This window comes from Micrasema longulum, unplaced genomic scaffold (assembly GCF_059751315.1).
Source record: "Micrasema longulum isolate JH-2025_06_02 unplaced genomic scaffold, ASM5975131v1 h1tg000162l, whole genome shotgun sequence".
NCBI lineage: Eukaryota > Metazoa > Arthropoda > Insecta > Trichoptera > Brachycentridae > Micrasema > Micrasema longulum.
Genome location: NW_028277367.1, coordinates 315,886 through 343,333, shown reverse-complemented (window position 1 = coordinate 343,333; position 27,448 = coordinate 315,886). Strand labels below are relative to the sequence as shown.

General features: G+C 36.4%; 1 protein-coding gene across 4 annotated transcripts in view; it reads left to right on the top strand.

Moving 5' to 3' along the window:
• Positions 1 to 27,448, top strand: part of bbc (choline/ethanolaminephosphotransferase 1 bbc) — a 37,319-nt gene that overhangs the window by 3,044 nt on the left and 6,827 nt on the right. The window contains exons 2-7 of one of the 4 annotated variants that reach the window (XM_088242737.1): positions 11,508 to 11,748; positions 14,234 to 14,392; positions 18,609 to 18,740; positions 20,543 to 20,701; positions 22,072 to 22,197; positions 22,939 to 23,098. In XM_088242737.1, coding sequence (XP_088098863.1) covers positions 11,508 to 11,748; positions 14,234 to 14,392; positions 18,609 to 18,740; positions 20,543 to 20,701; positions 22,072 to 22,197; positions 22,939 to 23,098 — 977 coding nt within the window. Of the gene's footprint in view, positions 1 to 11,507; positions 11,749 to 14,233; positions 14,393 to 14,754; positions 14,884 to 15,286; positions 15,419 to 18,608; positions 18,741 to 20,542; positions 20,702 to 22,071; positions 22,198 to 22,938; positions 23,099 to 27,448 lie in introns of all 4 variants that reach the window. The other 3 variants (XM_088242736.1, XM_088242738.1, XM_088242739.1) reach the window with 3 other exon arrangements.

The window sequence follows — 27,448 nt, the reverse complement described above, 5'->3', positions numbered from 1 at the left end:
CCTTGATTTGCAACACGGCGAGCTTGACGGCGGGTCGTGTGTAGGTTCCGGTGGCTGTCTGGACCCGGGCGCTCCTGACTTGTCCATCCTTCCCTGGTGTGACTGCTATGACGCGTCCCCGCGGCCATTCATTCCGCGGGAGGGCGGCGTCCGTTATTATGACCAGGTCATCGACCATGATCGGTGTGGCGGCCTGTTGCCACTTCCGTCGCTGTGCCAACGTCGGGAGATATTCCCTCATCCATCTTTTCCAAAATGCGTCGGCAAGTTTCTGCGCCACCCGCCATTGTTTTCTGAGGCACAGTTCGGGCGGCGCGTCTCTGTAATCGGCCAGATGCGGCTGGGCCCCGCTCGACCCGATGAGAAAGTGCATCGGAGTCAGCGGAGCGTCGTCTCGGCTATCAAGCGAGACGTGGGTTAGGGGCCGAGTGTTTACTGTGTACTCGGCCTCCGCTATCGCTGTCATTAGCGTTTCCTCTCGGGGGGCTTGTTCCTTTAGAATCACCATAAGCGCCCCCTTTATCGACCGGACGAGCCGTTCCCAGGCTCCCCCCATGTGTGGCGCCGATGGCGGGTTGAACACCCATTTGATCCCTCTCCTTGTCGCCTCGTTCTGTAGTTCGGGATCGTGGGCTAGTTCCTTCATGGCGGCCGCCATCTCTTTGTCTGCGCCTCTGAAGTTCGTCCCGTTGTCCGAGTAGAGCGTTGTCGGATGTCCTCTGCGGGCCGCCATCCTTCTGAGGGCCTGCACCGTCGAGTCAGTACTCAACGACGGTGTAATTTCAATATGCACGGCCCTCGTAACCATGCACGTAAACAGGGCCCCGTATCGTTTCTCCCGGCGTCTTCCGATAGTTACGTATACGGGCCCGAACATGTCCACCCCACAGTGGGTAAAAGGCCTTACGTGATGATCGAGTCGGCCGGCAGGCAGCTGTCCCATGAGCGGAGGCTGCGGGCGGGCCTTCTGTATTCGACAGTAGCGGCACTCGTATATAATTTTCCTTATATTTGTCCGTAATCGTGTTATAAAGAACTGTTGTCTGAGTTCGCTGAGTGTCCGCTCTGTACTTGCGTGTTGCCGCGACTCGTGATAATGCCTTATCAATAGACGCGTATAGGCGTGCGCTCCGTCCAGTATGACGGGCGCCTTTAGTTGCTCGCTCACCGCGGGGGCTTCCATAATTCGCGTCCCCATTCTGAGGACGCTATCTTTATCGAGGTAGGGAGTGAGGCCCAGCAGGCGGCTGTTCCGCGGGAGGCACTCCCCCCGTCTAATTGCGGCTATCTCGGCGTGGTAACTGTCTGTCTGGCTTATGAGTATCCACGCCCTCTCTGATGCCTTGAGTTCCGGGGCGATGAGTGTCGCGCTTCCTGTATTCTTTTTCCTGCAGCGGTTTATGAAGCGCAACACCCACGCTGTAGTCCTGATCAGTCTCCGCCAGGAGGAAAATCTTCTTTCGTCCGGGAGGGCTGTCATCACGATGGCACTGTTCGCACACTTTATTTCACTGCTTGTATCCGGGGTCGCCGTTATTACCTTGAGCGGCGGCCATTGACTTTTATTTTTCTTTATGAAACTCGGCCCACTGAACCACATGCCGGCCGGGGAGATGTCTGGTATCTCGCCGTCCCGCGTCCCGAGATCAGCGGGGTTCTTCTTTCCTGGTACCCACCGCCACTCTTGAGCGTTCGTTAGCTCATCTATTTCCCCTAGGCGGTGGGCTACAAATGGCGTGAAGATGCGCGAATCACTCTGGACCCAGCACAGCACCGTAGTAGAATCTGTCCAGTAGTAGGTATCGCGTATATTACTTCCGCATTCTTTCTTGATTGTGGCCGCCAGTCGTGCGGCCATGAGCGCGGCTTGTAATTCCAGGCGTGGAATTGATAGCGCTCGTAGCGGGCTAACTCGGCACTTGCTAGCCATGAACGTCGCATTCCTTCCGGCGGCGTTCTCCTCCACGATGTAGGCTACGGCGCAGCTCGCTTGCTCCGAGGCATCGGAAAATACGTGCAGCTCTACTGGCTGGCCATTGGCGCTCGATACGCGCCGCGGTATAGCGCACTCGGTATTGCGTAATATGTCCACCCAAGTGCGCCATTTCTCTGCGTGTTCTTCATTCACTTGTTCGTCCCACTCTATGTGGGAGCGCCACACATCTTGTAGCAGTATTCGCGGGCGTATTGTCAAACACCCTACGAAACCGAGTGGATCGAAAATGCTCATAACTTCACTTAGCATCTGCCGTTTTGTAGGCCTCTCTGTTGGAACCTCCCGTGACACTTTAAATTTAAATTGAAACTCGTCTGTCACCGGGTCCCATTTGATGCCGAGGACCCTCTCTGTCACGGAGGTTCCGCTAATTATTTCGCGTGCGCTTTTCCCTCTCAGACTTGAAGGAATCGCTTCCATTACGGAGGGATCATTACTCGCCCAATTCGCGAGGATGAATCCGCCCCGCCGTAGTAGTTCGCTGACATCGTGGCGCAGTTGTATCGCCTCTGTTGCACTGTCTACGGCATCCATATAGTCGTCCATGTAGAATTTATTTCGCACAGCATCCCTGGCGGCGGCCATCTCTTGCCCGTGATCTTCTGCGACTTGATTTCTCACGTACTGTGCGCTGCTCGGTGAACACGCCGCGCCGAACGTCATCGACGTCATAATCATTTCCCGAATTTCTTCTTCGGGACTATCGCGCCAGAGGAACAGCTGCGCCCTCTGGTCTTCTTTTCTTATTTTAATTTGGAGAAACATCTCCCTTATATCTGCTGCCAGCGCGATCTTTCCCTCGCGAAATCGCATTATATTTCCCATAAGCGATGAGAGAAGGTCCGGGCCGTTGGCCAACATGTCGTTCAATGACTTCCCGTTGCAGCGGCTGGCGGCGTCAAATACTATCCGTATTTTATCCGGTTTATTCACGTTCGTCACTGCGAAATGCGGCAAAAACCAAAGCCCACTCGCAGTGTCTTGTCTTTCAGCCAGTGTCAGTTCCCGGGCATACCCCTTGTCTAGATATTCTTTAATCTTTAACTTGTAAGCCGCGGCGAATTCACTGTTTTTACTGAACTTTTTCTCTATGCTTAAAAATCGATTCAGCGCTGTACGGCGATTATCCGGTAAACATATTCGATTGTCTTTCCACAGTAGCCCTGTCTCGTACTGTCCTTGCGGTAGGAAACGTGTCGTGGCTCTCATGGTTTCTGTGGCTCGCGCCTCCTGACGCGATATCTTGGCTGTCGAACTTATACCTAACGCGTCGACGGCGTAATTTTGTTTAACTAGATTTTCTAGTCTCTGTTCTGTACTAAGCGCCATTAGTATGCTGGCGTTAGTCTGGCGTGTCCGCCCACCGTGTATCACCTTTCCTAAGGCTGTCACTGAGGCGATGTATTCCCCGCATCTCCGTGCCTCTCTCGTCACTATGAGAGAGGCGTTATCTTGGCCGATGAGTAACTGCGGGCACACTTGTCGCATCCTGCCTTCCCCTTCAATCACGGGCTGTAGCGGCAGACTCAGCTTCTGTATTGTGTTTGCGCGGAGAGTGAATAAATCTTCCGTAACTCCGCGCACTTTAATTGTGACTTTTCTTGATGCACTATCTGTTACGCACATTCCGCCGGCACCGTGGATTTTTAATCCTCGAGTCTCTCCCGGCGCGCCGATGTCGTTTGCTATTTTTGCGTCAATCAATGTCACGGTTGATCCCTCATCTAGTAACGCGTACGCGTTCACTCGTCCTCGCGGACCACTTAACATGACGGGAATCACTTTTAGGAGGACCGGTTCCTCCCGAGCGTAGGTGCTCGTCACTATATTATTCGTCCGCGAACTGTGGCCGTAATCGTAGTTTCTTTCATTTGAACTCGCGGCGCGGGTTTCGTTCGCGGTCGGTCTGTTTCCCCCGGCGCCCCCGCTGCAGGCGTGTTGCGGCGGGCATTATTATCTGGCGCTCGTATATCGGCGCTAGACCGAGCTTCACTGATATCGGCACTATTTCTGTCGTGTAATGTCTTGTGATGTGTTCGGCGACATCCATCGAGGCCGCACTTTTTTACATTTCTACACTTTATCGCCCGATGAGTGTTCGATAAACACGAAAAACACAAATTCTTTCGCTTCACTATGTCCCATCTTTCCGAAATACTACACTCTATGTATTCCTGGCACGTTTGTAGTAAATGTCCTCGTCCGCACAAAACACATGACGCTACACTTTTCCCGTTTCCCTCTGTTGAAATCACTGTATGCACTTGTTCTCGCTTCTGTGGCTTCTCGCGTTGTTTTCCGCTGTACACTTGCGGCTCTATTCCGCCGCCTATCATCGAAGATTCCGTTAAATCTTCCAAGAAGAGCGCGAAATCCTTCGCGGAGGGCCTCACCCGGTTTCCTCTTCTGCTGTACCACCAGAGAGACTTCATGCACAGCGGTAACTTGCTCACTAGTTCACTTAGTAGTTGTGGCGTAGACATGTAATCGCCACCGAAGCCTTCTAAGGTCGCTATCGCGTTCCGAACTGCGCTAGACAGATCTACTAATGCTTGCGTAGATCCGTCGTTCTGTATGCAGCGGAGCCTTCTCACTTTTTCCAACAAGGAAGACGCTACAATGTCCGGCTGGCCGTAGTGTAGCTCCAACGTCTTCATTATCACCCTCACTTGGCTTGGATCCACTAGTAATGACGACACAGATTCTCTTGCCCGTCCTTTTAACGCACGCTGTAGACGCAGGAGGTTTTCTGGATCCGAAAGGCAGCACATCTCCGTCGACTGAGTGTACTGCGATTTGAAAGTAGCCCATTCCTGCGGCTCTCCGGCGAAGGCGGGTAGGTCCTTGGCAGTAGATTGGCGCGCTATCATGGCGCCGACTCTGCTAACGTCCTCTGGGGCTGAAGTCGGGCTTCTTCCTTGCGAAGCCTCTAGTAGAATCGCCATTTTTGACAGCACCGTCATGATGCCGTCCATATCCGTAGTACGCGGCGCGGGCTCGGGATTCGTCTCCAAGGGCACGCGTCGGTCTTGATCGTGTAGTGAAGCACGGAGCGTTCGAACCTGCGTCCTCAGCCGCTGGACTGTATCTTCGGATGTGTCCGACTCGGCTGAGTCCTGATCTGTAGCAGGGTCTTCTCTCGGTTCCGTGCCTCCTCGACCCGAGCGGAGTGAAGGGGTTCTCGAAGTCATCTCTAGGCGCTCTGCGATGAATATCCGGTTCTTCTCGAAGGACCAACTTGTAACAGACGCGGCGGATCACTGCTTCGTCCGTAGCAATCGCGCCCGTCACAAGAACTGTATTTCTATAGGTGCTGGTGTCAAACGCAGAGTGGCCGGGCGTAGGCGGGCCTCGGCCGACGAACGATAAGCTCCGGGGGAGGTATCGTCGCCTAGAGATCCCTTGCGGGGTCGCTAGCGAGTAGCGCTGGCGGCCGCAATCCTGAGTCAGGCAACCGGGTTGTAAGGCCGGTATCTCTCCGTCGGTGGGAACGGCGGGGTGTGTTCCGGGGAAGTATCCAAGGGTCCAAATTATCCGGGGTCCAAAATCCAATCCAAAGAGTATCCGAGTTCCAAGTCCAGGGGGGTAGCGGTGTTCGAATCCAGGTGGCGATGAGGTCCGGTTTGAAGCGAGGTAGGGAGGTGAAGTGGAGAGTAGAAAGCCTTAGTAGTGTGGTGAGATGACTGACTTTATTTTTCCCCGGCGGGGCTATATATACAACATTTTGCCGCGCGGCGGTGGGCTAGGCCAATAGCGGGCGGTGCTAGGTTGACCAATCACGCGGCGAGAGAGATAGCGAGCACATTTGCCGGCTCTATCGGTCTCTCTCGCGCCACGTATAAGGTCCCCACCCTCCCGCTACCGGCCGCAGTTCCCCGCCGACCGCGCGGCGATCAACACTTATACAGAACAACATAAAAACACATTATGGGCATACAAATATTTTCATGAATTCTAATCTATATGTGGGCTTCAGTATGGCGATCACCACCCCCGAAAGTGACAAATACTAGTCTTTATTGAGGAGGTGGTAGATCGCTTACACATACTGAAGCCTCCTATGCTACATTAAAACCCCAGGAAGGGCCGCCAAGTTGGTGCATGTACTTTTACGTCGGCAACACTCCTCAAACAGCTGTTTGAGGCTTGGTTATGATATTTACTTCATTATTTACTCAATTGTCCAAAACGCTTTTACATCAATGCATTAAACCTAGTTTTTAAGAAAATGCATTTATTTAAACAATATAACATTATGTGACATTGAAAGAAAAGTACAAAACATAGATATTTAAATGACATAATTCATTTAAGAAATGCACATATGAATCATAGTTAAAAATACACGCTTCCTCCAAAAACTATGAAAAATAAGTTCATAAGTTTATCTATCTGTTTTGGACAGAAGTATTTTAGCAGAAGTTAAGAATCTTTTTGAGAAGCTCCATATTCCCTTGTCAAAAAGGTTCTCCATTCCCAAAGAAATGTCAATATTAATCATTTATTCATCTGTTTTAGACACAAGTATTTCAGCAGAAGTTAAGAATCTTTGTGAGAAGTTCCATATTCCCTTGTCAAAAAGGTTCTTCATTCCTGATGAAATGTCAATATTAATAATTTCTCGAGATGTTTAAATCCAGTATCTGTCTAGAGATTTAGATTTTTACAATTTACAAACTTTAAGTATGTTAAAAATATCAATTTCATTAGCATATTAATTCGTTTCAAAGTACCGATATAAGTGTGAAAGTGTTACATTAATGATATTAATCAAATTTAATATTTGCCTATGGTTTATTTTAGTTTTCAAAATGTTTGTGTTCATTTTATTAAAAAATGAAGTGGGTGTGTAGCAACATTCATATAAAAAGAGAAAGTAAAAAACTATTGTGGGTACCCACTGTTGTAGATCTCTTGACATACCTACTTAAATGATATGTGCTTGCACAATTCTCTTCTCATTAGTACCTACCTGTTATTTCTCAAACAAGATATTAATTGAAATTTGTAAGCCCATTTATGACATGCTTGGCTTGATTTAATCATCTTATCTGAATTTTAAAACGTGAAATTAACAGGTGCATTTGATTTTGTGAACTGACACTGGCATTTTGAAAAAAAAAATATTTTACAAATAATTTGGGAGTTATTTAGCGAGGGGTTGAAAAATTTTTCTGTGAAGATACGAGTAAATGAAACACTTTTGTAATCTTTTAAATATATTTTATATTTACATAATACATGAAAAAAAAAACGGAAATAAACTAAAACTATTATTATTAATGGATTTATATATGCTAACAAAAAAAATAATGAAATCTATAAAAGTACCTATACAGTTTAGTGAAAATAGCTCCTTCGGATGACAGAATTTCAAAAGATTCGAACACGGCAGTTTGTTTACAGTATGAAGTTTGCTCGCATTGAACCCAACGTAACGAAAAAAATGCTTTTGCCAGAAAAGATTTACTAATTAAATTCTTAAAACCCACATATAAATAAGGTCAGTACTTAATTTGCAAGTAATTTTCGAAGTTCATGTTGTTTTTGGTTGAAAAAATAATAATTTAAAATTATGATTGAAATCTGATTATTTTAGTACAAATCATTTATCAATTTTTGTAAATCACGCAAATTATTTTTATTGTTTGATTACACAAACACCTGTTATTTAATAACCAATGTTTAAATAAGAAAGGTAATTTGATATTTCATAACCACATTTGCCCTATGAACTATGAGTATTCTGTTCTCTGTGAAAAAAATAAAAATTAAGGCATAAGAACCTTCAACACCCAAAATAATATTTTATAAAATATAGAAAAAATATGGCAGTTTTGCAGTGTTTGTATTTTCTTTAAAAAGTTAAGTCTTTATTTAAATATCTAAAAGTACATTTAGATGTATTACCATAATTATTTATTAAATATCCAGTTTTAAATACGGTGTATCAGATATAGGAATATTCATAGATATCTTGATATTTCATACTATATAGAGATATAATACATTGTCAGTCGGCATGCACTACCACCAATCTATTAAATCAACTTTTTCCTGGAGACAGTAAAAACTGCTTTTAAATTCAAATCTAAAACATTATTTACTCCGACCCGCAGTACTGTTCTTCTTCAGAAAGCTCGCCTGGTATTGGTCCCGCACGTATCGTATGATTAGGGAACATCCCATAAGAGTCAAGATCTAAAATCTCCCAATATAAAAGTATAATTTTGCTAAAATTACAGATTGGCGGTAATGCACACCAATTGACGATATATTTTTACAACATTTAGAATTAGTCCAAATTTTTGTAGACAAACAGCGCATTGAAAGTTTCAGCTCTTTAACTTCACTATAATCAACAGATGGAAGAATCGAAGAAATATGGATGTTCAAACATAGGAAAAGTGGTGAATGTTACACAGTGTGTAAAGTGCCCATTTAAACCAGCCAATGACAGATCATAAGCCCTGTAAATTCGATATATTATCTCTTATTTGACTTCTCTAAAATGTTCTCCACTCTGTTATAATTTGTTAATATATTTTTTATTTTAACTCCTTTCTAAGACAGTCAAAAACTATATATTAACTCTGATGTCCCATGAGTCTACTTCTAATACAAGACTTAATATATATCTCTTATTTGATAAAGTAGTGAATTTGGTTTTTGATTTATATAATTTAAAAAAAAAAAAAAATACATGTTAATTTTTTGTTTTTAAATACCAAAATATCTCGTCTTGTACTGAATGAAACATTTCAGTAGCACCATTTAAAAGGGGATTTTTTAGCAAGTATCTTGCAATTCTGCTGTCATTTGGTAAACCGTATCATTTAGCTAACAAAGACATTTTTGTTATTTTAACAGGATGATGAAAAAACTGCTTATTTTTTTGTAAATGCTCAACTAAAGGCATCCTGATAAAATAACCAAAACTTACTTACTCCGGTATTGCATATTAAAACTGAAAAAAAAAAATTATCAATCAAATTTAGATTAATTAGAAATGTTCTTTTAAGAATATGTTTTTTTTTAAATATTACAATTAATGATCATCTCATCTACCTTAGTTATTTTATGACCAGTTTTAATCACCAGAGAAGTTTTAAGGCTGTAAAAAAATATATTATTCATGAATAAATAAGGATAATTTGTTTTTCTATGACAGACATTTTTATACGCTTTGTGATTCTCGTTAAAGCAACAGTTGTCCTACAACTTGCGCATTTCAATAAAAAATTCCTCGATGCACCGCTAGGCTAGGTAGGGAACCCATTGATTGAATGAATATTTAGTGCATACTTGAGCCATTCCTTTTTATTTATTGGTTACCTGTGTTTAATATTGTCTTCTCAGTACCATTCTGGAAATGAATTGTGTAGTCCTTTAAAATTTCGCACGTTTTTTGAATGACCGTATCTCTATATCCAATTGACATATTACATAAGAGATGGAGAACCTTTTAGAGAAGGAAATATGGAAGTCTAGGCATTTACAGGGCTTATGACCTGGTTTCAATGGCCACACACACACACATACACTGTAATAGTCACCATTCTGCCTATGTTTTAACATCCATGTTTCTTAAATTCTTCTATCTGTTTTTTGTTTTCTCATTTAAAAAAATAAATATTTGCATTTTATAATCTACCCAAACATAGATTTAAAAAAAATATTTAACTCATTGTTAATAACTATGCCATAAAATGCTAATTAAATCACGGTGTAACCACTTTAATCTGTATCTATTTCGGAAAATAGTATGATTTTTAAAAATATTGTTTATTTATGTATAATGTATACTGTTTTTGTAAATACCTCAGTGGGCACTTACAAAGACAATATACATTATAAAAAAAAAAATCTCGTCAAGAAAAATATTATACATTAGTAAATACGGAGGAAAACAGTTGTACGAATGTGGGCAAAACCATTGATAAACAATAGACATTACTCAGAAATATAATTACTAAATATATTCAAAAGCTTTACCCATTTATTATTTGATTAAAAAGGTGCTCTTTTTTGTCCCAGTTAATGCAGCATTGTTTTATACTAATGCTTTATTATTATGGATAATTTATAAATAAATAATAAATATAAAAAAGTATACCGTCGGTCGGCGTGCATTACCGTCAATCTACCAAATCATCTTTTCCCAGAAGACAATAAAAACTGTTTTTAAAATCAAATTGAACACATTATTTACTTCCGGTTCGCAGTACTGTTCCCATGCGGTCCCACGCGTATCGTAAGATTAGGGAACATCCAATAAGAGTTAAAAATCACCCCTTATGAAAATATAGTTTTTGCCAAAATTGTGGATTGGTGGTAATGCACGCCGACCGACAATATTTTTTTTTCATAACAAATATAGAAATTACTGATATAAAAAAACCTTAAAGAATAAACTGAGAAAATAAATTTATATAAAATAAATATTTTACGCAATATTTCTTAATGTTGTAAATGTGTAGAACTGTTGGTTTTCCAAATAAAATATAATAAAACAAACGTTTCACTGAGAAAAAAAAAATATATATAGAAAAAATTGGTATTAGACATTTGTAGTCGATGTGTGAACAGGCGGGATTGGATCCACCCTGCAGTGGCTTGTAGAAGCGTATTGTTGGAGATTTTTAAGGTGTTGCCTTTAGCTTCAGGTTCTTTTATTTATTTTAAAGAAACAAACAGTCGACAATGATATAATAACATTTAAAAAAATACGGTTTAAAGACAGAACAGCGAAGCTTCTAAATAAGAATCATACATATTATTAAATTGTGTTACAACCAAAGGGTGTGTTTATGTGTATTTGTATGAGAGTAAGTGTAGATGTGTGTTTATGTGTATTTGTGTGGGAGTAAGTGTTCAGGTGTGTGTAAGTGTGACCATCACTAAATAGTAAGTGGGATCGTATCGCAGCCAGAAATAATGAGTCTTAATTTATTTTTAAATAAATAAAGGGGCATGTAAAATATATCAATAGATGAAAAAAAAGCATCATAGTTAGAGCAAGAACAATAGAGGAAATAGTGTTGTGCATAGTTAGTGCTACAGACTGACAGATGGAATAAATACTTATTTCTTTTCACGCGAAAGGGGACATTAAGATTAATTTTGGAGAGTAGGTTAAAAGAGTCTACTTTATTATTTAATAATTTATGTAAATGGCATAATTCAGATACAGTGCGTCTATTTTCAAGGGTAAAAAATCCATTTTGTTTGGCAGATTGGCTGTAAGTACAAAGCGTTTTATTGTTTTTATAATCTAGGTATTTAAAAAATTTTCGTTGAACATTTTCAATCCTTTCTATGTTTGTTATGTATTGTGGGCTCCACACAACGGATGCAAACTCCAAATTACTGGCGAAGTAAGGCAGCGAAGGACTTCACCTGTCCAGTTGTAAACATTTTAGAGACACTGCAGTAGCTAAGCAGTCTAAACATTTGTTATAGCTGACCCTTAACGTATTCCACGCTATAAATGTTTGTTTTAATTTGATAGGTATAGTCCCGATGCCCAAACAGAAGCTCCCAGATGGACCTACGGGCTGTGCGGTTTGGGGCTCTTCATATACCAGAGCCTGGATGCCATCGACGGTAAACAGGCCCGTAGAACAAATACCAGTTCTCCGCTGGGGGAACTATTTGACCACGGGTGTGACTCAATATCCACTGTGTTCGTTGCCCTGTCTGCCTGTAACGCAGTCAGATTAGGACAATACCCGACATGGATGTTTTTTCAGGTAAATTATGCCCTCAAGCACTCACTAGTCAATCGTCAATGTTTTGAGTTTGTAGAAAAGTACTAGTTTTTTGCTCTTTAGGAAGTTTATCAAGATTTAGAGAACACTTTTGAGAATGGAATATCCAAGTCTTGATATTTACCAGGTTTATGACCTAAACTTAGCCGGTTTTAGTGATTACTGCTGTGTTTATGTTTGCACATCAATATTTCATCAATTCATTTATGTTTTTTTGTAAAATACGGGAGCTGAAATATAATGTTTTTTTCATTCTGAAATCAACTGGTAATTGGAAAGTATTTGGGTGAATCTCAACTACTAATTACTTTATTGCGTTAAGTTTAAAAAAGTCATTTTTGAGATAAATATAAGATTTTGTTCAGTATTTTTTTGCTCTATTTATTATTTACCATTGTAATTGAAAATAAAATTTTAAATACCGCCAAATGAAATAGTAACACCAAAGTATTATAAAAATGGTTGAAGAGGTTTAGTGCTTTATTGTATATTAGGACATACATGGTGTGTCTGGAAACTAATGTCAGTGAGTTGATTACAAAGAATTTATTGAACTTTTCATTACAACACATCAAAATTCTTCAAAATAGGCTCCTCCTGCGTTGGTGCATCAGCTCCAGTGATTTTTCTAGGCATCAAATGTTCCACGGTATGCTTCTTAAGGCCGCGGTACAAGCTGCTTGGATTCCCTCGATAGTCTCAAAACGCTTTTCTTTTATGGGTCCTTTGCGTGGAAACAAAAAGAAGTCAATGGAGTCTCATCCAGACTGTAGAGGGACTGAGGAATCATTGAAATCTTCTTGGGGCGAGGGGACGCCGAACTTTTGCCGATCCGACAGAGCATCTTCTTTAATGCTGTCTTGGGGTCATTTGAACAGTTTCCGCCGCAGTCTTGCCAAGTTTGATGCAAGACTTGATCGCCATCCTTTACTCTATCGAACACAGCATTTTAAATTTGTACAAGGTCCCGAAACAATTTCTGCAGAAACGCCTGTCCTCACACTCCGGATAGCCGAAGGAGACTGAGCGTTTCAGCTGGCTTCCCCCACTACCATTCCCAACCGGCCCTCGTTGCGCTCCGACGTACAGTTACGTAAAAAAAAAAACACATAACACTTTCCGGACACACCACGTAGTACACTAATGCATTGTGTATTAGATAGATATAACCCAAATCACTAGGTTATGCTAAGTTTTTCAAAACAAAAATATTGAAATCAATTGGATAACGTAGTTTCAATCTTTAAATACTCACATTTCTAAACTTTGTTTTTTGATTTAATTCTCTCAAGTTCTCATGGTGCGAATTAAGCTACAATAAATATTTCAGTTATTTTACTTCACAAAAATCAATAAATGGATGAAAGAATTGAAGTAATTAAATGTTCAATGATGAGCAGAATGGAGAAAGTTACACATTGTGTAAAGTGATCGTTTGAACTAGCTGATAACATGTCATAAGTCTTGTTAATTTCTAGACATTACTATTCCTTTTTGAAAAGGTCCTTCATTATGTTAAAATATGTTCTTGATAAACTTCCTAGAAAGTTAAATCCAAAATAAGTCTACAAACAATTGGACATACTCAAAATACTGTTGACTCCCTTTGTTGTCTCATGTATCATTAACCTCTAATAGGTCATTACCCAACTCATTTGAGATTAGCGAATATTAAATAATATAGCCTGATGTTTTGATCATATCAATTAATCAAAATGTCTTCACTCAATTAATTAGTGGACTTTGATATTTTTTGCCTGATTGATTTTATGAGTTCATCATATCTTTATATACTTAGTAAAATGCTACATTTATTGATGATATGAAGGAGTAGTTGGCAGTGTGGTGCAGGTGGGTAGTGATAATAAAGTAAATCTCAATTTACTTAACATCTTTTATGAATTTTTACAATATTTTTGACTTAACAAAATTTAGGTTCAAGAGCTAAATTAACTCCAAGGATCAGTTGGATAGTAAAAGTAAAGTCAAATAATTATTGTGCTCCGGTCAAAATGAACAGCATTATAAAAACATGTAAAACTGAGTTTATAGTACTTTTTTTCTCATCATCATCATCATTCCTTTTCCGCACCTAACGGTGCACTGGATTGGCACACCGATCCCAGCGTATCTTGATCATTTTTGTCACATGAAGGTAAGATGATCAGTCTCATGCTTCAGATACCATGGTATGAAATATTTTTACTGTAAAAACTCCTTTTTAAACAAATATTTCATATCAACCATCTCGGGAATCGAACCCGAGACCTCTTGCATGGTAGGCAAACACGCTGACCACTACACCACTAGGCCGTTTTTTTCTAGTGAATTGAAAGCCCACTATCCAACTCGGGTCAACGGGATTTCCCAGCTTTAATTATAATAATTTCAGTATTTTATTTTACTATGTACCAGTTATTTATGATGTTTAAGCATTTTCTAACTATAATTTTAAACATTTTTTCAGTGCTTTTGTGCAATAACATTATTTTATTGCGCCCACTGGCAAACTTATGTTTCGGGTACTCTAAAATTTGGAAAAGTTGACGTAACCGAGGCACAATTTGCTATTATCATGATACACACAATATCCGCCATATTTGGATCCAGTATATGGCTCACCCCGGTAAGTTTACTTTTCCCCTTTCCATAATACTTGTTTACCTTTCAAAGTCAACAATATAATATTCACTAATTGAGATATTTCTAATACAAACAACACAGTAATTAATACACTTTGTCCAAAATGATATTTTGCTCGAGGTAAAAGTCAAATGGTTTATTTGAATCACGTTTTTTGTTCAAACCATTCAACTTAAATGATTGCAATATCTCAGGTATATGTTGTTTATATATCTCAGGTTTTGTACAATTTCAGTAAATTATCTTTGTTTTTTATCGTTTTCTGCCTCCTTTACATATCTCACATATTTTACAAGATCACAGTCATTTGTTTTAATAATCCTGTAATGTTTGGGATGAGTGAAGCTCGTCCAGAACTTGGAGTTCCGCCACTTATTAGGTCTGATGACAATAGTATGTTCGTGTTACTCCCTGTTCAACGTATTCTCCGTCATACTGGGAGGAGGGGTTGGGAGGAATGGATCCACTGTGGCAGTAAGTTGATACCGGCAACTGCCGTCGTCCAGCGAATGGGGTTATTTTGGCTGTTTTCTTACCTAGTATTTGGAGTTCGGTACCATTATGCGGAATGCATCCATCTCTGCAGAAGCAATTCTTTCTAAATCCATTTCTCTTAGTGCAATGTAAAAATGTTTTCCGCATGTTTTAAAATTACTTCTGGTGGATATCTAAATGGTTAATATCGATAAATTGCGATGTCTTCACTCAGGTCATAATTAATTCATTATAATCGCTTGGTAAATAACAATCTACGAGTCTGGGATTTTTTAGTTCTATATTGTAAATTTCATGTGTAATTTTCAGTACAGATGAAGGACATCACGCTGACTTTTTGAATGTATTGAAGGCAGGTTTCTGCTCTAATTTGTATTCGCAGATTCCCTGGTTGGAGGTAGATGTGGCGTACGCAATGTGTTGGGTATTTTTGTCCGGATATCTTCAAATATTTATAGCCTTCTGTCAGTCTTTCCAACAAGGCGGCATAGGGAAAAATGGCTCCACAGTGGCTGTAAGACCAACCGAATTACCCATTATCAATATTATCATGCATCTCTGAGGCATGACAAGAGTTTAGCCCGAGTTTTGTTTCCTAATTTTTTGTGGTGTTTTTTTAAACATATTTTTGTATAATTTTTGTTATTTATATTTTGTGTACTCCCTTTTACATAAGTATAAATAATAAAGATAAGTCAGACAAAATAATACATATAAAATTTTTAAGGTGTTTGAGGTTGAACTGGACATAAATTAATAGAAAAATTCAAAGCCAACAAACTAATGCTTTCTTTCTTTAACCCATACTTACTTATCTTAATGCTTCTTCAATAAGAACTATTCATTTCTTACCCTCTATTAAGTGTACTCACATGTGTATGCATTCAAGTAAAAAATAATCTCTTCTCTACCAAAAGTACTTTAATATAAATATATTAGAGAATATAAATAAAAATAACATTATACATCTGTAAACGGGATAAGTAATGATAAAAAAAAAACATCTACTGTAGAACTAAACCACAATTTCTTGAGCATATTATTTTTTTTAAATATTTAATCGTTTTAGGGACATTATATTGTATTACTATTTTTGCTACTAACAACTCGCCACATTATAATAATTTCAATCTATATTAACCAAAAAGTTATTGATTTAATCCTATAATTAGTTATTAATTTTACTATTTAGAAAAAATCACAATAAATTATCAATTTGTAAATTAATCAATATTAAGAACTGAATCGATTTTATTCATGTTGTATTATGAAACCACACTTACTCTTGTACCTTATCTCACTGGTAATTCAACTCAAGGAAGGGGTTTGAGATAAACTATATTTTCAGGGTGGCCATAAATGTTTAAAATGGGACAAATAAATTATCGTGGGGGGGTCTTCCCCCAGAAAATTTTGAGGATTTTTAAGCGAAACAATTTCTTGATCAATTTTCGCCCATTTTAGGGAGCCTAAGATTGATCAAATTTGGAACTAATTTAACGATTAAATCAGTTGAGAGCAACCAAAGCTGAGAACTGAATACAAAGTTTTAGCTGATTAAACTTACATTTAATTTAAGTTACAGTAATAACTAAAATACCCTTTCTACTGGTGCACTTGTTCCTTATGATTATTTATAACAAAGTTATAAGCGTAAACAATTTACGAAACTGTACTCTAAAAGTTTGTAGTAGACGTGGTTTTGTAATAAAATTACGTGGATTAAAACTTTTTTCTGAGTAAAATACGCTTAAAAGAGTAGTAAGTACCTACATCTATTTTTATTAATTAGCGAAAAACAGGATATTTTCGGAAACCGACGCGTTACCTTAAAAAAAAGGTGGCGGTTCACAACGCGACCGAAACCAGAGACCGAGACTGTTACTTGACTTATGACTTAACATAGTGATCAGTTCACGAGCGAGACTGAAAAAGGTATTGGTCGCGTTGCGAACCGCCACCATTGAATAACGGGGCTGTCCTGTTCAAAACGCAACATATGGCCACCCTATATATTTTACTAAGTAATTGCAGGTCTGAATGGAATATAGATGAATGCGTATATTAAGTATGAGTGTAATTCTGGTCTCAAAATACCATCCTTGGACTTAATTAGATGGGTACGGTATGTTCAACTTAAATTTGAATTGCTTGTTGAACCATAGTTTTATTGGCTACAATAATCTTTATTTATATTATTGCTATTTTCTTGCTTCCTGGGGCTCTGTACTATCCTTTCTGATTTGACTTTCTTCTGCTTCTCTGCAACAACATACTTTTCTCTTTATTGGAATATTAACATTCGACTGACTTTTTTCCACAACTTTAGTTAGCTATTGAAAGGGTAATAATTATCATTTTTAATGGATAGTTCAATTAAAGTTACATATATTTCCTCATATAGTGGGTATATACTGTATTTATTAACTTTTTTCTAAGGCAGAAAAAATATTCTGATCTGGCTTTTGCATATTGACTATAAATACTTCTTAATGTTATTGTTTTTTTTTAAATGTACGCAGAACTTTTCCTTCAGAGGAACAGATTTTAATCTTTGATGTTGGAATATCAGAATGAAAGTAGAGTTTAGAATTTCACATTTTATATTTTAAACATACGAATATCTATAAAACATTTATCAATTCTACTGACTGCACAAAAGCTTTAAATAATATATTTTGGCCAAGCTTATATGAGTTTCGTTTTGTACTTATTTAGAGTCAACATTTGACATGTAGATGTCTCCATGTTAGTGGAGGAGAGGTTGGAAGTTTAGGATGGTTGTTTTATTTCTTGTATCATATTGATTTCAAGTCCAGTTTTCTTTAAGTGCATTTTATAAATCATCTTCAATCAGGTCCTGGATCTTTTACACTGTGACAGAAGAAAATATTTGGTTTCCCATCATGAATTTTCATAGTTCTTATAAAAGTCTTATGTAAATATATTTTTTTCTAGCATTCCTATATGTTTGGATTTCCAAATGAATAAATATAGGGTAAAATCTAGTGGTTTTATGTCTCCTGTTGTAAAGTTAGAGTATTTCCAGTGTACACGCAAAAATTGGGTGAAGACTTAGTGATCAGATTGGTATAAACGAGAGATATCCACAAGCAGAATTGGTTTTCATTGAAATGTAAAATAAAAAGAATTGTTGCTGGTTTCATTGTATCCCATTTTAATTAACATTGTCATCATTGATCAATACTCATTTACTAATATTTTATTTTCTAACAAAACAGAACAGCGACTAGAATTTCACTCGCTTCAGTCTTGTATTTATATTGCTGTGTTAATATTTTCATATGGTGATCGGTGGCATTATTCATCTCACAATACACATATATTCAGCTTTTGATCTACATATTATGGACTTAGTAATGGATCTCTTATTTCGTGAACTTTTCTTTATATTTGTAGTGCAATTTTTTATAGGATTGCAATGTCCCGATCACCGTGTGAGCGTTGGATGTGTAGTGATTTGGGATCTCTAATTAACCATGTGTCTAATATTTATTTAAATGCATGAAACTTTCTTGTTTTGGGCGCTGCGTGTGCTGTTTTGCCTGGCTGTCTGGTGTTGCCCCATCTTCCCCGCTGCCGGATGATGGCTGGAACACCCAACCCCTGAATCCAATGCATGATTCAACAAATAACCTAAATACTAAACATAAATGGTGACAAATATGCGGCCTCCATTACAGATACCGTATCTGAACTTGAAGTTGTACATTTTACCCTTTTATATGAGCGTATTTGTGTCCATTTACCTGGGGGTTAGCTATGCGGTTGTCATCTTTACTGGCGGGGTTGGAAAAAATGGTTCCACAGTTGCTGTAAGATCAATGTCTATATTTAAATAAGTTGCTTCACTGTTTTCACACCAACCCTTATTTTACTTTGCTCCTCTTAGCTTTTGCACTTCAGCACACGTTATGGTTTTAGGCTATTTTGTGTAAATGTATTTTATCATTTTAACATTTATGTATATACATTACTATGGTATTCTGCTTGCTAAAACTTTGATTGTGTCCCTGTGTAGAAAATTTAAAAATATTGTTTCGGGATAAGCGCTTTATCTAATTAACTGGTGGTGGGTACTACATATAAACTTTACAATGCCGCAAATAAAATATTACAATTGCTGTTTTTGTATAGATACATATTTTGATGGTGTAAATAATATTGAATATGTACAAGAAATAACGTAAGTACTATAATTAATGATGGACATAATTATATGTCAGTGTTTCCAATCTCTGCCACCAGAATCTCAATTAGAGATGCTAGAGTTGAATAAAATACATAACTTATCTCCAACTCCAATATTTTAATATGCTAGTGATTTAATAATTTCAAATACCTAAGAAATGTGGATTTTAGTAAATATGTAAGTTAGTTTGGAAACGAGTATAAAGATAGATTTTTATGCATTTAACATGTACTTATATTAAATTATTATATTTATAGCAGCTATTTTTTTTAAGTATCCTAAATTTACCAAGGGCATGTTTTTATGTTGATTTAGAGTATATATTTTTTTATGCATGATTGTATAGTATGCAACGTATTAAGTTTTGTATAGTTTATTTTGGTTTAATTTAATACAATTAATAACCTGTAAAGTGCTTCCAGCATAATGATGGCTATAACTCGACAAAAATGCATTGACTTATTTCTTACCTTCCATTCATATAAACAAATTCTCAGTAGGAACTGTTTAAATATATTATTCCTCAACGCAACACCACAGATATAATTAATTCTCTGATTAGATTCATATAATATTATGAGTCATGGCCATGATTTTAAGCTGTCAAATGATTCAATTTCTCGGGTTAGAAATTCTTGTTATTGTTTCGCTAAATAAATAGTTTCTTATCTATACTAAAATGCAAAAAAATAGGGTGTCACTAAATCATGTTAAAATAATTAAAACATTAATCAAATAATTTTTATAAATCAAAGATTTATTTTGTTATTTAAAAAGCTTGAATCTATGTGTAATAAACTTATAACATAGCATTGTTTTATTTATTCTAAATTTATGTGGCACTACATATTTTATGGAAGTTAGCGCTACTTCATTGAATAATTAATTAATCGTAAATTTAAATCATTGATTCATTTTTTCCGATTAGTAGTTAGTAAAATTTTCAACATACATTCTCTAATAAAAAAAAAAAAGATTTAAAAAAATTAGGTTCACTTCTATGGATTTCTTTAATTTTAACGAGTTTATTTAAAAACTTGAAGTATCAATTTATTCATTAATATAACTATAATATTTATAGAATCACTTTGTAAAGCGGGTCGTGGTCCCGTGGTAGTATTGTGGACTCACGGGCCAAAGGTCCCAGGTTCGAATCCCACTCTACCACAACTCGATATCCATTTTGCCAGCACAAGTTATTTACGACTTTTAGGAAATGGTCTGAAAATTTAAATATTTGAGTAAATAATAAGAACTCTAGTATTTATCTTTAAAAAAAGCGCCCTTTAGGTATTATATTACAAAAATGGCGCTACATAAGTTATCCATAGTAATATTTTTTTTAAATATTTTTTTTATCTAGCAAATACGTAGGTGTATTTATTTCTTTGAAGTGTTTCTAATACTCCTTTGATTTTCTTTCAGGGAACTAGTGTGTTATCACCAGTTATACCATTCTCAATGGTTATTATACCCGCTTTTATAATTTATCAAAAGAGTGAATCTCATGTCTATGAAAATAATCCTTGCCTATATATTATCGCTTTTGGCATGGTCGCTGCCAAAGTTACAAATCGTTTAGTGGTAAGTGTAAAATCATGTGCAATCATTATGCCTCTTTCCTCTATGTTATTATATTATTATCTACTCTTAAAGATACTCATGGTTAACATTTTAGTTTGGATTGAACTTCCCTGTATTATTTTTTTATCAACTTTTCTTTCTTATCACATTTGAAATCATAAATGATATTTTTATTTACGATTTCATTAATTATATCATGTAATTAACCACTGCTTAATTTATTAATTAAACAATGGAATTTTTAAAGTAACTGGACAGAGTTTCTCTTATTTTTTGACAGTTGTTCATCCTTTGCGATGGATTTTGTCAATCAATATTACAATCCCAGTCACTTGCACAGTAGAGTCTCGGTTATCCGACCTTCGGTTATCCGACCTTCCGAGTTATCCGACCTTTCGAGTTATCCGACCTACCGGAAAGTTTTGAAATCCAAAAACTTGCCACGGAAAGCAATATTGCTTCTTGACAATGCTACGTGCCATCCTGACGAGGACGAAGTTAAAGATAAGGAAATAAAGGCCATGTTTTTGCCTCCAAATGTGACTTCCTAATCAACCTATGGATCAGTGGACCTTAGAGACAATGAAGAGGAGTTATCGAAGAAACCTGCTTTCTTCTTTAATTGACGCTATAGACCAGGGAGAAGACATGGTGAATAAATTGCGTCATCTTAATTTGAAAGACGTGGCTTACTACGTGGCCCAATCACGGGAGAGTGTTGAAGCGAACACCATTTTTAAATCTTGGAAAGTTTTGCTCCAAATAAATTAAGGATCTCCAGGTGGTGAAAATGTACAGAAGGAGACCGAACCGGACAACACCAGCCTACTTCCATTGTTACAACAAGTGCCGGGTTACGCAGACGCAACAGAAGAGGACATGAATGAGTGGATTACCCAAGACACATTTTCAATGTCATTTTTATCATTTTCCATGTTATCCGATCTTTTCGCTTATCCGACCTTGCCGCAGCCGGTTTAGGTCGGATAATCGAGACTACTGTATCAAGTTTTAATTAATTGGGGTGTGTCCGGGCGGACTAAAAATACACTTATGTGTGTAAGAAATAGAATCAGAATCCTGGATCAGTGTTTTCGACTTGATGGTTGTACTCGGGTAAAAATCCCCGGTCCCGGGTTTGATACCTGGTAAGGTTGACAAGAAATATTTGTTTTTAAAGGTGGCTTTATACTTAAGTATTTCATTGCTCCTGGCCTGGCACCTGAAAGGTAAGACTAATCACATCGCCTTCCTGTAACAGCACCAGCCCCACGCACCACCGGGCCTAGATAATGGGTTGATGATGATGAATTAATAAATGCATTACTACGAATATACGTATTAAGATGTTTTATTATTGTATATTTCAGGTTGCTCACATGACCAAGAGTGAGATGGAGTACTTGGATTGGTCCCTCATGGGGCCAGCAATGCTCTTCTTAAATCAATATTTTAACAATGCGATTCCTGAGTATTATGTCTTATGGATGTGTTTAGTAAGTATTAATATGTAACTAATATTTTAAGTTCATTTAAAACTGGCACTAGAGGCATTTTTATCTTTGTTTTTATTAATTAGCATAAAAAATTCTGCATTTCATTCCGCATTGAGTGATTAAAACACCATTCTTTAGAATAAAAACCAAGAATACTTGTTTAATTTTAATACATACATATATAGCCAATGACTTTAAATCCTATCTTTTATTAATGAATTATTATACTCGTCTGTTGTAAAATATGTAATATTTTATCGAAATTCATTGAAGGGAATAAAATAATTGTACTGCAAAGTTTCTCCAAAATGTATGAAAAAATAATAAAAATACGTTATGATAAAAATAAACTACTTCAAAACGTCATAGGTTTTGGACAACAGTTGTTTAGAATAGCCAATCAATTGTGTGTTGTGATGGAGTCCTAGTTTCCGAGAAGCCATGTTAGGCATGTTTTTATATGTAAGGGGTTCTCTTTTTTTAATGGCAGCTAATCTCACCGATGACAACTCGTGTTGTCACGGGCAGAGTAATTTCAAAATTACAAAACTTTAAGAAATCATATTGATGATAATACCATATATATTTTTGGGTTAGTTTGATAGTCCACTAACAAATAGATTTTAAAAAACCACTGAACTTCCACATTCTGTGTTTTTTCAGTGAAAATTATAACTAGTTAAAAAGCTAGGTAGAAATTGTCAGTCTCTAGCATTTCCTAATTATTGATTGTGTTTTCAGATTTGGGTACTTGTAGACCTGACAAGATACAGTTCTCAAATTTGTATAGAGATCTGTGATTATTTAAAGATAAGATTATTCCACATACCATATCCACCGCCAACCTTGAAGAACAACACGAGCCAGACTGTCATCATGTCGGCTTCCGTAGACAAAAATGGTACGAATACTCGTAGCAGGACAAGGGCTAGAAAACAAAATCTAAGTCAAAACAATTAACACTAATTATATTTAGTCAATGCCACTAATAAATAATTTATAGGTGTCTTGCATTATCGTTAATCACTAATAGTAATGTTTCAATATTCCATATGCATGAGATTATTTATGTATTTTCTATGTTTAACCTCTATGCTTTTTCAACTATGTAGGTACATTAAAAAAACAAATCAGTCATACTTAATTTTATTCAGCAATTATTATTATGAATTCCATTTGAAGATTTGTGAATACAATTAATTCTTTTAATTAACATTTTAAAATATTTTTTTATAGAATTTTGTTACTTTCGAATATCCTTAAATTATTAAAATTATTTTTTTATAACCAAATTATTATGGTATATTTTTATTAGATATTTTATGAGTGGGATGGATATGTAATTGTATTGTATCTTCAACCCTCAGGCATAATTTTGATAGTATCCCAAAAGAAGTAGAAGTTCATAATCCTAATTCCCTTTCCGCACCTAATGGTGCATAGGGCACTGTATTGGTACACCAATCTCAGTGTATCTTGATAATTTTGGTTACATGAAGGTAAGATGATCAGTCTTACGGTTCAGGTACCAGTCCAGGAATTATGAAATATGCTAGTGTGAAAACACTATAAAATAAAATATTTAATATCAACCATGTTGGGAATCGAACCCGAGATCTATTGCACGGTAGGCCAACGCGCTGACCATTACACCACGAGGCCGAACTAGAAGTTAGTGCATTTTAAAATTCCGTCCCATTTTCTAATGCATATGTAATATTTAAGTATTACGGAATACCATACAGGACACCAGTAGCTTCTTTTCTCCACCATTACTTGTTGTAAATATATTCAGTCTGTTGACTTCTCAATAAGCTATCTTCTTATAAGTTAAACTTGTATATTACGCATCTGTTATACTGTGTAAGCTTTCTGTCTCAGTACACTACCTGAAGTGATGTTAAGCCTTGTTATATTGTTTTATGTATTTAATGTAAATATTATAAGTAAAAATGTGCGCTTTTTTCATATCAAATACAAAGTGAATGTAAAAATAATGCACTGCAGACCCTTGACAAACTCGAAGATGGAATGAACCATATTTTGTAGTTGGTTTTAAATCATCTGATATCGTACAGAATAAAGTATCGTAAGATTTTTTTAGAATACATTATATAACACTAGTTCATTTCACGCCAACTTACTATGAGTTTATAATTGCAAAATCTAATGTCATTCGAATATTGAAATGTTTAAATTACGAGAATATTGTAGAGTAATGTAGAATTGACACAATTTTTGCTATTTTTATCCATCAATAATATCTTATAGGAATAACTATTGATGACATTTAATAAAACTGAAGTGTATCATTATATTACGAGTAATATATTTCATTGTATCTTAACATTTCGATTGTCCAGTTCATTAGTAAGCCAAGTCAGTAAAAAATGAAATTTGGGATAGGTATGCAATTTTATGTAAAATTTTCCTGTATCAATAACGTGACAATAAATGCCAAAAATCAATGTAAATCAAAGGAAAATATTCATAATCAATTACCTGTAAAACTGACTCCTTTAACACCTCTGACGCTCCTACTGCTGCAACCAAAGATACTGCAATTCACCATTGTCGATTTTTATTTATTATAATGTAAATATCCAAGTTTTTTCAAACAAAGCCAAGCACAGCGACAAAAGCGTCCGTTAGGACCGTTACGCGTCTGTTGTCAATCAAAACAAACTGGCCGCCAGCAGAGTGAAGTTGTCGCTAACCAACAACGCTTCCGTTCTATGAAACATAGCGGTAGGGCTTCTCTATAGCTTGACGCATTATTATTCTGAGATTATAGACAATATTAGGTGAATATTAAAATACTTTGCTCATTATCTCCAAACTTATGATTTCGAGATGTCTTACTAATAAACTGAATAATTCGTTTTTCCGTTACTTGTAAGTGTATAAAGCTAAATTATTAAATTTTTAAGAAAACATTAATTAATCATTTATTTTATTAACAAAAACATTAATCTAATTTCACTTTTCGTTGAATTTACATTATTTATGCTTTTGAATTCTATGTTAAATTTTATAAAATCTAGTGTTTACAAACAACATAATCAACAATGCTCAATGTCCACGTTGAATTAAATATTAATTAATTTTATATAAATTTGTGTATGTACTGAATATTCACCACATTACATAATATTATTTATGTAGTAACAACTCCCAAGACACCGATGTATACGAGTATTATTGTTGTTTTCTAATATATTTTTTACTTACTTTTTATTTCATAGCCATTTATATGAATGTCACGTTTTTTTGTTTGTTAAAATATTACTCAAGTTTGAAAGTCTTTTGTTTAATTTTTTTTTACTGTTACGATCAACTTTATTAGCAATAGTGAAATACACCCCAAATTTACGATTTTTGACATACACATGCATATATGTTAATAAAATAATGTTTTCACAAAACAAAATATTGATGTTAGGTAGTTAACCTATGTGAAAATATAGTATTCATAATTCCGATTATCTCATCTCAGAATGTGTTCTTCAGAGAAATCTCACTGATGCTTTGGGCTAGCGACATGTTTATGTATTTTTGTGTACAGTATAAAAACGTGTTAATTTGAAAAACTTTTTCAAAGTAATTTATAAATGTTATTTTTTTTAAATGACAAGTCAGTGACCCTGATTATCCCCATGACCCATAGATCACCTTAGCCTCTAAGGGCCGGTTGCATCGACAAAAGTTAAAGTCAGGGCTAAAGTCAAATAAAAGTTACTTTTATGTCAAAATGCGTTGCATCAAAAAAAGTTAACTAAATATTAACAAAAAAGTTACTTTTATTTGACCGGCCGCCAGGGGACAGTTTAAAGTTAAATGCGATCTGCCACCTGTCAAAAAAGCGTCGTGAGTGTTGAGATCTATTGATCGATCTGTGAAAAGTTGCACAAAATGTCAATTTTATCTGATTTTTTGTCTTCCGATGACGAATTTATCATCGAGTATATTCTAAACCGAAAAAAAAAACTGTTCAAACCACGAACAGACCATTTTTTGTGGGAAGAGTCCGACTTCATCGCAAGATTTCGAATGTCAAAAAAGTGAAGAACTAATAATTATTTGAATTTTTAATTGTTAATTATTTTTTAAAACAAAGGACTTGATCATCAGCGGCGTGGTGTAAATAAATCTAAATCATCACTGTATTGAAATGCTGTTTATTTATTTTTAAATAGAGCTAGATTGAGCTCAGCTAACTCTTTCTGGGCATTTAAGGCTGCCATAGTTGCCCGAAAAATGACCTTTTTTTGCTCTATTTCTAGAGTAAAAAGTTCTTCATTTTGTTTTAGCTTTTGCTCTTTTAATTTTTTATCTAGTTCAAAAAGGACGATGTCCCTTTTGTTCTTCTCTTCTCTGAATGCGCAGTGCTGCTTCGCCCTTTCGCACACACTGAAAATTGGAACGAAATTTAAAAGTTTGTGCCCAAAGACGCGTCGCGGGGCATGTGTATTGCTACGTGTAAATAAACAAGTACGTGCTTGCGCAAAAATCCCAACAATTTTTAGGGTGAAACTTGAACCTTTACAGTGGCAACATTCTTAACTTTAACTTAACTAAAATAATGTTGATGCGACGGAATTTTTCAGTTACCAGATATTGAGCCTTAACTAAGTTTAAATATTTAACTTTAAACTAAATTTATCCCAACTTTGATGCAACCGGCCCTAAGAGAGTGAGTTTTTGAGAGAAAGTTTTTTGAGTTTCCAGTTTTGTTAAAATTAAAAGAAAACTACATTTTTCTTTGAAATATTTACACCAATCATCCATCGATAGCATTACTATGTCCTTTTGAAAAGCGACGTTGTACAATGTACATCCATATTCCTTTATGCATAAATTATTTGAGATGTACACAGTACAGCCATACTCGCTAAGTGTTAACATTAGAAAAATCATATTGAATTATTGTGATCTCACATCATATTGAATTGAATTATAACAAAACCCCCGTGTGAGAGGCGAGGATCTTAGCCACAACATCACCGCAGGTGCTGCCAAATGATTTATATTAAAATTTCATGTTTTCACAATATACTCTGTATTATGTATTCACTGAAAAATATAAATTTAACTATGTCCTATTTTATGGTCATGATAAGCCTTTTAAAAAAATGACAAAAAATATTTTGCTCAGTATTTATGCATTCTATAAAATTTCATCTCAATTTAATGGTACCAAACTTGTATAAACAAATAAGTAATTGGGGCATTCCACGTAAAGTGGGAAAGT